Source organism: Coccinella septempunctata, chromosome 7, assembly GCF_907165205.1.
Source record: "Coccinella septempunctata chromosome 7, icCocSept1.1, whole genome shotgun sequence".
Taxonomy (NCBI): Eukaryota; Metazoa; Arthropoda; class Insecta; order Coleoptera; family Coccinellidae; genus Coccinella; species Coccinella septempunctata.
Genome location: NC_058195.1, coordinates 31452893 through 31465133, shown reverse-complemented (window position 1 = coordinate 31465133; position 12241 = coordinate 31452893). Strand labels below are relative to the sequence as shown.

The following is a 12241-nucleotide window of genomic DNA, read 5'->3' as shown; positions in this document are numbered from 1 at the left end:
AGTAATAAGGAATTGTTTTTCTTCAGTGAATTTTTGTGACGAATCTCATTTTCCAATGTAAGTATTCAAACTTTGTAGCGATGGAAATATTCTTAAATATTTGAAATTTATTTCAGCATAAAATAAAAAAAAACAATAAAAATTATAACAATGGATCTGACAAAAATTAACCAGTGTGGTTCACTTTCACAGCACCAGAAACCAATTGCATCACTTAAGGATTTGATAGTGGGTGAAGTCCATCGAATAATTGATGCAAAATTACTGAAGACTAGATTCGGGGAATCTATTCTCTTGGAGTTGGAAGAAAAGTGTATATTTCTACCGAAACGAGCAAACGACCATCTGAAGCAAGTCATAAAGGAATTCAGTGGAGCTGGGTTTGGAATCAAATTCCTTGGGGTGAAGGAAATACCGAAATATAAACCAGTTCAACTCTTTGAGATTGTCCAATTGTGAAGATGGAGGTATGTAATATTGATTTATTCCATAATGCAATGAATCTTCTGTTTCACGAAAATGACATCATGATTAGAAAAAAATGGATCAATTTGATTAACAAACATATTCGTTTATTAAAAAATTTAATGAAAAATACTCATCACGGACAAAAATTCAGCATTCAATCTGCCATTTGCCATTTGAAAAGATACAAAATTCAACTAAAATCCTTTGATGCGCATAGAGGTGAGGGAATACGAAGTGTAAGAAGTAATCGGGTGAAATGGGAGGATGTTCAATCAGCATTTGAATCAAGAATAAGAACTGGGGTTATAATCAATTTAAAGCATACGGTCGTTGAAGAATTTTTCGATGATGCATTTCATCTTTTCAAACATAGAATTAGAAATGCAATAAGCAGTATTGGAATTGTTAAAGTGAATTTAGTATTTTGCGGACAATTCATTAAAAAAAGTGGTGATGATGAGCTACTCGATTTCAAATATTTCCCTACACAAAATGCAACAATTGATGGGGGAACAGATTTAAACGATTGGTTTGAAAGAAATGCTTTAAACATAATCAAACAAAAACTTGAAGAATTTCAAGAGAAAGAGAGTGGTTTTGCTCTTCAATCAATTGTTTCATTAGAAGTCAATATGAATAAGGTGGAAATGGGTAATGGAGGTAGTTCATTCATCAATCTTCCTGAAAAAATTGCGGCCAAAAAAGCATGCATTAATATCAAAAACAATGATCAATGTTGTTTTTTGTGGAGTATTACTGCATGCTTACATCCAGCATCTTCCCACTCTGATAGAGTGTCATCATATCCCCACCCAAGCACTATTTTTAATTGTGATGGTATAGATTTTCCTATAAAACTTAAAGATATAGAGAGGTTTGAAATGTTGAATAATGTTTCAGTGAATGTTTTCTCACTGCAAATGGTTAAAAATGATGATTTCATTGTAGTTCCATCTCGTATCTGCAAATCCAAAATTCCACAAAGACATGCCAATTTACTTCTAATTCAGAATATATATAACCATATTGATGATGGAAAAAATGCTCCTATTGATGCCAAAATAGAATATCATTATGTGTATATTAAGAACTTGTCGAGGTTAGTGTCGAAACAACTTAGTAAGTCTAAGAAAAATAAGTTCATATGCGATCAATGTCTTAATTATTTCACTACAGAAGAAAAACTAGGGAAACATATCGAATTGTGCTCGAATCATGAGCCATGTCACATACAGTTTCCAGAAAAGTCTCATGTTAGTTTTACAAATTACAGATACAAACAGAGAAGTCCTTTTGTAATGTATTGTGACTTTGAGTCATATTTGAAACCAATCAATGATATAAATTTGAGTTGTTTAAAGTATCAAGAACTCAAACCTATCAGCGCAGGTTTTTTTTTGAAAAGTTCTTATGAGGACATTGTACCGTCATATTATGAGAGCTATACTGGGGTTGATTGCATGGAATGGTTCTCGAATAAATTGTGTGAGATTGCAGATAGGTTATGCAAAATAATTAATCATGTGAAACCCATAAACTCAACTGGTTCACATAGTCGAGTTGTATGCCATATATGTGAGAAAACATTCAAAGCGGATGATAAAATAGTCATGGACCATGATCACTTTACTGGAGTGTGCCGCGGGTGGGCTCACAATAGTTGTAATCTCAATTTCAAAAAGTCTTTTATCATACCAGTAGTTTTCCATAATCTAGGTGGATATGACGCACATTTTCTTATAAAGGAGATTGCAAAACAGGGCCGCGTTTCTCTTCTACCATTAAATAAAGAAAAATATATTAGTTTTAAGAAATATGATGAAAATACTCAAATACAATTCAGGTTCATTGACAGTTTACGTTTTCTCAACAGTTCGCTAGAGAATTTAGCCTCATATCTTTCATTGAATCAGTTTATTGAATTGAAAAAACAATTTTTCGACTATAATGATGATGCATTCAAACTTTTGACTAAAAAAGGTGTGTTTCCCTATGACTATATTAGTAGTGTTGATAAATTGAATGATACATGTCTACCGTCCATTGAGAAATTCTACAACAAATTGAATTATGAAGAGATAAGTGATGAACAATATCTACACGCTCAACTAATATGGTCCACATTCAATTGTCAATCATTGAAAGATTATATGATGTTATATCTTAAAACTGATATTATGCTTTTAGCCGATGTGTTTGAACAATTCCGCAATAGCTGTATAAAAGAGTATGAATTAGATCCTATTCATTTTTACACCCTTCCGGGTTATACCTTTCAATGTATGCTTAAAACAACAAAAATCAAATTAGAAATCATTAAAGATATTGACATATTACTATTCATAGAAAACGGTATAAGAGGTGGAATAAGTCAGTGTTCAAACAGATACTCTACGGCTAATAACAAATATATGGGGCCAAAATTCGATGTTAATGAACCTGAAAAGTATTTACTCTACTTAGATGTGAATAACTTATATGGTTGGGCTATGAGTCAGTTTTTGCCATATGGGGGATTCAAGTGGACAGACACAAATATAGATATTACACAAATACCTGATGATGCTCCCGAGGGATATATTTTAGAGGTTGATTTGGAATATCCCGCCGAAATACACGACAAGCACAAAGACTTGCCATTCTGTGCGGAATCACGTATCCCACCTGGATCAAAGTTGCCTAAATTATTAACTACCCTTTATCATAAAAAAAATTATATCGTGCATTATAGGACGTTGAAACAAGCCTTGAGTCATGGACTTGTTTTGAAAAAAGTCCATAGAGTTCTTCAATTCAAACAATCTGCCTGGCTCAAAATGTATATTGACAAAAATACACATTTGAGGCAGACAGCAAAGAACAATTTTGAAAAAAATCTTTTCAAATTAATGGTTAATGCTGTGTATGGGAAAACGATTGAAAACGTCCGGAAGCATAGAGAAGTTAAATTGGTCAACAAATGGTATGGCAGATATGGTGCAATGAATTTGATTTCTAGCCCTTTCTACAAGGATAGAATGATCTTCGGAGAAAATCTAGTCGCTATTGAATTGCAAAAGCGTTTAATCACAATCGATAAACCAATATATGTAGGAATGTCTGTATTAGACATTTCAAAGGTTTGCTTGTATGAATTTCATTACGATTATTTCCAACCTAATTTCAAAGAAAGTATATTGAATTATGTAGATACTGATAGTTTAACTTATGAGGTATCAAATCAAAATCCCTATGAGTGCATAAAACGAGATTGCTACACACGCTTTGATACATCTGACTATCCTAAAGGAAATCCATATGGAATTCCTCAAGTCAATAAAAAAGTATTGGGTTTGATGAAGGATGAGAATAATGGTAAGATTATGACCGATTTCGTAGGATTAAGATAAAAAATGTACTCATTTCGTGTTGATAAAGAGGAAATAAAAAAAGTGAAAGGCATAAAGCGGAATGTGATTAAAAGCCTTTCTTTCGATGACTACTTGAAATGCTTGATTGATTCCAACACTAAATTAGTAAGACAAAGAAATATAATATCTAAATGTCATGATGTTTTTTCTATTGAGCAGGAGAAAATTGCATTGTGTAGTAGAGACGATAAAAGATACATCCTACCTAATTCACATTGTACTCTACCTTGGGGTCATTATCGAATACCATCATCATCCTAGATTCTAGAGGGTGAGAGGGGGAGAAATATAATGATGAATTATGCTGTGACAGCCATTGAGAGAACTTTCTCATACGACCCGAATTTGTCTGAGAAATTCATCAAAAAGTTTCCACAACAATATGAAGAATTTGAACAGTTTCCAATAAAGGATTGGATGCTTGTGGGACAATTCATATTGTACTTACAGGGATTGATTCCAACCTTTGACATAATCGAAGTATGGATACTGGGTCCTCATCATGATCTAATGATGGATTGGTTCCGTGGCAAATCCATATTGTGGAAAAAGACAAATGAGGGCGATGATGATGATGATGATGATGATGATGATGAAAATCACGCAGATTTTCATTTTGAGTGGAATTTAATCAAATCTGATTCATATGTATGTACGATTAATGAAATTACTATCAAAGTTCATGTTATGGAATACACAGATATGCCAGCGAAAAATATGTCGCATTGTCATTATTTGGACACGTTCAGTAAACTGAATGATTATTTTTCAAATCATGTTGACAGAAGAGCATTGCTGTTAAAAAAATCCATATTGATTAATTCTTACTATAGTAAATGTCACTCTCATTGTGTTGAATCAATTGATTCTGAAATGTATAAAAATGTTTTAGTTTATAATCCTCCTCCTCTTAAATATTTGTCTTTTTTGAAATACTTAAGCGATCCCTCTGTGTACCCCATTTATAGATATTTATATGAAAAGTTGGAAAGGGAACCTCCAGATTTATACAAATCCTCATTTTGTTTCGATTCCGAATCTTCAGATTCGGACTCTGAAATATTTTATTTATGAAATATGTTAAATGAACCATTCAACATTGTAAATATGTGGATATATATGTATATGAAATAAATACTAAGAAATGTATAAAAAGTATTTTTATTATCCTTCACAAATATTTCTCTATGTCACAAAGAATGTTGTTTTCATTTGAAATCATACATTCACATAATATCAAATTTTCAATAGAAGGATTGATCTGCCAAAAAATTCCTATTAGTTCTTCTATGGATTTCGAACTATCTTTTTTAATATTGGTTATAGTTATCAGAAAATTCTTATAATAAGATTTGAAATCAAGTTTCATAAGCATTTCCAATCTATTTCTGAGAAAACTTTTATTGAATTCTAGAATCTTAGCAACATCGTCGCTAATAAGATATAAATGATTTTCCTTCCTTGATATCATGATCATTTTGAATCCATTCACAGTTGTGGTTGTAACAGAAATATCATCAATAAATCGAATATCATTTGCTTCATTCAAGTTGAGGATTTCAGTAAGCATCATCCATTGCATGTAATCAAACGAAATGAACATTTTTCCACCAAACATCAAAGAGTCTTCATTCGTTGACAGCTTCACTGAGGGTTCATAGTTTCTCGCACTACTTAAGCCACAATCGATGTTATATTCTCCTGTTTTGAAATTTGTATTCAAAACAAATTTTTTTTCGATATCAATCATTTCAGAATCGTAATATGGAGATGGATTAAAATCACTCTCTTGACAGTACATGTTGCTGAACTGAAGATCAAAGCGATACTAAATTAAAAAATCTCTATAAACGGTTGGATTTATCTATCCATGAATCATGTGACTGATCGAATCCAAGCCATCTCACAAGTACTTTGTTTCCCCGCTCACATAGAATTTTTTCAACTAAATATATATCTGAGTTTGAAGCGCTTTGCAGTTCAGGCTCATAAAAAGCTCCTCGGATTGGATTACCTTGTAAGTCATCAAGAAGGTAAGTTACTGGATTAGTAATTTGTATCTTACTGATTTTGAATATTTCTGTTGTCCAATTTGGTAAATAACCCTTAGAGAAAACATGTTTGAATTTACTTATACGCACAGTATCACCAACTTTAAATTTTCCTCTACCAGCTATTTTGATGTGATTGTACCGACTTCTAAGTAGGAGTTTCTCATTTGACTTATTTACTTCAATAGGACTCATTCCAATTGTTCTATGTTTAATTGTATTGTAATCAGCGACAATTTTCGGTAGGATTTGCAACCAATAGTATGTTCCATTCAAACTGAAATACTTGAATAGTTTTTCTTTAAGAGTTCGTATTACTCGTTCAACAATTGCTGCTTTTTTCACAGAATATGTATTGTAATGATTGATCTTATATTTTTTCATTAGGTTTTTGAATTTAAAATTGAAAAACTCTCTTCCTTGGTCAGTCTGTAGGTTCTTGGGTCTTCTATTACTCTGTTTCAATATTTCCGAAAACGCCTTAGTAACTTCTTCGGCACATTTCGTTTTCAATGCTTTAGTCCAGACAAATTTGGAAAAGCAATCAATCACAACGAGAACAAATGTATGATTTTTGTTTTCATCAGCATACGAGTCCATTTGCATCAAATCACTCTGCCACAAATCATCTATACCCTTGATGATAGTACGCCTTCGGGGGAAATTTTTTCTAGCTGGTCTATGCAGCTCATTAACCACTTGAACTTTCTCCTTTGAGTGCTCCATTGGAAATGGTCTTTTTTTTTTTATTGAGTAGGATAACTATCGAGTCAGTTGTAGTTGTAGTCTATTCGTAAAGTTAAAATCTCAATCAATTCTTTGTGACCTTCTCACTAAACTTTATAACAAATGATCTGAAATCTTCCCTCAGTTCTTGTTTCAAATCCTGAAGACATTTTTCCTGGTTGGATAAAACATCGGAGATAATTTTCTCATGGCTGAGCTCCAACTCGTTTTTGATACTTTGGACTCTGATTCCTAAATCGCCCATTAAATTGATAACTTTGAGCAATTCATTGTCTAGAATTTCTTTAGTCACAACATCACTTTTTTCGGTAGGTATTCTCACATTGCATAGCTTACGATTACCGAAATCATAATCACCATCTGAAGTTAAAGGGAAGCTTTGACTTTCAGTACGTTTACGTTTATATTTATTTTGCAGCCCTCGTGAGGTTCCACCAAACTTACTGAGAGGCATTCTTGAACTGTTGATCATTTCAAACTGCATTATTAATATATAATGTTAGCTTCGCGCAGTTCTTCGATAATAGATTGGATTTCATTATCCACCGATGTATTACCTGCATCTCTTGACGCATGAAGTAATTGTAATCTATCAACTAGTTCATTCACATCATTCCAATACACATACTCGATTGGTTTTTCATTGTATGTCAACAAACTACCTCCTTGAGTTGAAGTTAAAGGTTTTATAATTTCAACCCATTTAAATGCTGCTGATCCAAGTCGTTGCTTTGTAGCATCAAACTGTCTCCTATGAACGTTTGTCAAATTTAAAACTGTTTTATAACATTGTGAATCCTCTTTCGTATAATCGGTCGGTTGTTTATCGAATATCAGTCTGTACAGCCCTGGTGTACCGGGAAATCGTTCATTATTGTCTATTATAATCTCACTAGTTTTCCCATCAAAACTGATAGCCTTGTTACCAAGGAACCATTTAGAAATTTTAGAATCGTATTTAGGCCCATATGTGATATCGACTACATTATCTTGTTCAGGGGATGACAATATAGATGAAATATAATGTCTAGATTCAACTGGATACTGTTTCAAATATTCATCAACACTTGATTGGTACACATTTTCATACTGAGTCTCTTGACTTTCTTCTTCTTCAGTGTTTTCCGGAAAGAAATCTTCCTTTGAAAAATATGAGGAATCTGACAGCCCTGCTGTCTGATGCTGTTTCAGAGCTGACAGCTTATCTGTCTGAAGCTGTGTTGGATCTGTCAGTTGAGCTGTCTTGAGCTGTACTGGAGCTGTATGGAGTTTCACAGTCTTCAATAAACCATCTGTTTGCTTATATTCTATTCTATCTAGTCGTTTGGTGATCGGATCAAATAATTGAGAAATTGATCGATCGTCTTCATTTTTTCCTAGCTTGAATGTGAGAAACTTCTTTCTCACATCTCTTATAAGTTGTTGTATTTTACGTTTTCTCTGCTGCTCAATAGCACTCTTCATTACGGCTTAGTTTGATCTATACTGAGGGCATTTCATGTATTTACATAATTTTTATATTTGACTGAATTTTTTTTTTATGAACCTATCAAATCCTTGACGATAGCGTCCTCCATCAATATCAAAGTTTTTAACAATAACAATGAATCCATATTTGGTTGAATTCCAACAGAATGCACACAGTTGTTTAAACTCTTCATATGACATATCCGGAGAGACATGCTCATTGAATGCATGTTTCAGATTAGTATCATCTTGTTTGAATAATACAATAACATTCAAGTTATCACGACATAAGTGTTTGCTTGCCATAACATAAGTTTGACATAGAAATGCCACATCAATGGCCTTATGTCGACCCATAGAGTAATAGGCTTTAATCTTATCTTGCTTATCTCCAACAACATCATCAAAAATAATGATAGAATTTTCTTCAGCGTCATTAGGATCAATTATATCATCATTCTCCTTGTATGGATGATAACCTATTTCAGGCACGCCTTTCAGCACTTGTTCCAACAATTGATATTTCGGTTGATAAAGACTCTTAGAATAAATATATATATTTTTGAATCGTAATCCATTCGGAGATAACAGTAAACTCAAAAGTGCATTGGATTTTCCACAACCACTTGGTCCGGCAAATAAAATTCGACAACTGTCAGGAAAGAGATCTCCATGTTTTGGAAATCTTTCATTTTCTAACATATCTAAATTATCAACTGATAAAACAGATGGTTGCTGTTCGACTTCCATCTTACAATCAAATAAAGCCAGATCCTCTTTCTGTCTCATTATATAATGTTATATATGAATAGAGCTTACACATTATTTATTCAGTATAATGCTGACCTTCGCCAATGGTGGGGGTCTTATAAACTCCAAAATAAATAAGCTTCCTATTGAACTCCATTTGCCTGGTGAGAAAAAAAATGATGAAAGTTGTACGATTATAATTAATATATTCTCTCTTTCTCTCTCTCTCTCTCTCTTTCTCTCTCTGTAGGATACTCATATTGTGGACCTGGTACTAAACTGCAAAAACGATTAGAAAGAGGTGATCCTGGAATAAATCCTTTAGATCAGGCGTGTAAGGTTCATGATATAACCTATAGCAGGACAAACAATTTAGAAGAAAGACATAAAGCAGACAAAGAATTGGAAGATAGAGCTTGGAATCGATTTCGCTCAAAGGACGCTTCGTGGCGTGAAAAAACTGCAGCGCTTTTTGTAACTGGTACTATGAAAGCCAAACGAAAATTAGGTATGGGATATCGAAAATCCTTCCGGACTGCTATATTGAACCCTGTGAATAAAATATTACAAAAATCTAATACGAATGATCTGAAGAAATCAGCATCCATAGCTCTGAGAGCAGCAAGAGCAGCTGTTAAAAGGGCAGGTGGTAAACGTAAAATACGAATTCCACGAACTATACCCTTTGAAAGTAAGTGTGGTGGAGTACTACCATTAATGGGTATTTTAGCTGGTTTGGGTGCTATTGGATCAGTGCTTGGAGGAAGTGGTTCAGTTGCCAATGCTGTTATCAATGCCAACAGAGCAAAAAAGAAGTTAGAGGAAGAAAAACGGCATAATAGGGCTATGGAAGCTATTGGACATGGATTGTTCTTAAAAAAGATGAATAAAGGTTATGGACTATTTTTGAAGAAGCAAAAAAAGTCTAAGAAAAATAAGTTCATATGCGATCAATGTCTTAATTATTTCACTACAGAAGAAAAACTAGGGAAACATATCGAATTGTGCTCGAATCATGAGCCATGTCACATACAGTTTCCAGAAAAGTCTCATGTTAGTTTTACAAATTACAGATACAAACAGAGAAGTCCTTTTGTAATGTATTGTGACTTTGAGTCATATTTGAAACCAATCAATGATATAAATTTGAGTTGTTTAAAGTATCAAGAACACAAACCTATCAGCGCAGGTTTTTTTTTGAAAAGTTCTTATGAGGACATTGTACCGTCATATTATGAGAGCTATACTGGGGTTGATTGCATGGAATGGTTCTCGAATAAATTGTGTGAGATTGCAGATAGGTTATGCAAAATAATTAATCATGTGAAACCCATAAACTCAACTGGTTCACATAGTCGAGTTGTATGCCATATATGTGAGAAAACATTCAAAGCGGATGATAAAATAGTCATGGACCATGATCACTTTACTGGAGTGTGCCGCGGGTGGGCTCACAATAGTTGTAATCTCAATTTCAAAAAGTCTTTTATCATACCAGTAGTTTTCCATAATCTAGGTGGATATGACGCACATTTTCTTATAAAGGAGATTGCAAAACAGGGCCGCGTTTCTCTTCTACCATTAAATAAAGAAAAATATATTAGTTTTACGAAATATGATGAAAATACTCAAATACAATTCAGGTTCATTGACAGTTTACGTTTTCTCAACAGTTCGCTAGAGAATTTAGCCTCATATCTTTCATTGAATCAGTTTATTGAATTGAAAAAACAATTTTTCGACTATAATGATGATGCATTCAAACTTTTGACTAAAAAAGGTGTGTTTCCCTATGACTATATTAGTAGTGTTGATAAATTGAATGATACATGTCTACCGTCCATTGAGAAATTCTACAACAAATTGAATTATGAAGAGATAAGTGATGAACAATATCTACACGCTCAACTAATATGGTCCACATTCAATTGTCAATCATTGAAAGATTATATTATGTTATATCTTGAAACTGATATTATGCTTTTAGCCGATGTGTTTGAACAATTCCGCAATAGCTGTTTAAAAGAGCATGAATTAGATCCTATTCATTTTTACACCCTTCCGGGTTATACCTTTCAATGTATGCTTAAAACAACAAAAATCAAATTAGAAATCATTAAAGATATTAATACACATTTGAGGCAGACAGCAAAGAACAATTTTGAAAAAAATCTTTTCAAATTAATGGTTAATGCTGTGTATGGGAAAACGATTGAAAACGTCCGGAAGCATAGAGAAGTTAAATTGGTCAACAAATGGTATGGCAGATATGGTGCAATGAATTTGATTTCTAGCCCTTTCTACAAGGATAGAATGATCTTCGGAGAAAATCTAGTCGCTATTGAATTGCAAAAGCGTTTAATCACAATCGATAAACCAATATATGTAGGAATGTCTGTATTAGACATTTCAAAGGTTTGCTTGTATGAATTTCATTACGATTATTTCCAACCTAATTTCAAAGAAAGTATATTGAATTATGTAGATACTGATAGTTTAACTTATGAGGTATCAAATCAAAATCCCTATGAGTGCATAAAACGAGATTGCTACACACGCTTTGATACATCTGACTATCCTAAAGGAAATCCATATGGAATTCCTCAAGTCAATAAAAAAGTATTGGGTTTGATGAAGGATGAGAATAATGGTAAGATTATGACCGATTTCGTAGGATTAAGATAAAAAATGTACTCATTTCGTGTTGATAAAGAGGAAATAAAAAAAGTGAAAGGCATAAAGCGGAATGTGATTAAAAGCCTTTCTTTCGATGACTACTTGAAATGCTTGATTGATTCCAACACTAAATTAGTAAGACAAAGAAATATAATATCTAAATGTCATGATGTTTTTTCTATTGAGCAGGAGAAAATTGCATTGTGTAGTAGAGACGATAAAAGATACATCCTACCTAATTCACATTGTACTCTACCTTGGGGTCATTATCGAATACCATCATCATCCTAGATTCTAGAGGGTGAGAGGGGGAGAAATATAATGATGAATTATGCTGTGACAGCCATTGAGAGAACTTTCTCATACGACCCGAATTTGTCTGAGAAATTCATCAAAAAGTTTCCACAACAATATGAAGAATTTGAACAGTTTCCAATAAAGGATTGGATGCTTGTGGGACAATTCATATTGTACTTACAGGGATTGATTCCAACCTTTGACATAATCGAAGTATGGATACTGGGTCCTCATCATGATCTAATGATGGATTGGTTCCGTGGCAAATCCATATTGTGGAAAAAGACAAATGAGGGCGATGATGATGATGATGATGATGATGATGATGAAAATCACGCAGATTTTCATTTTGAGTGGAATTTAATCAAATCTGAT

General features: G+C 33.2%; 1 protein-coding gene across 1 annotated transcript; it reads left to right on the top strand.

Annotated features, from left to right (window-relative positions):
- The first annotated feature begins 1100 nt into the window (after positions 1-1100).
- LOC123317802 lies at positions 1101-11578 on the top strand. Its single transcript, XM_044904412.1, has 2 exons — positions 1101-3313; positions 11035-11578. Exons 1-2 carry the CDS (start codon positions 1101-1103, stop codon positions 11576-11578), a joined length of 2757 nt encoding a protein of 918 aa, XP_044760347.1.
- Positions 11579-12241: the final 663 nt, after the last annotated feature.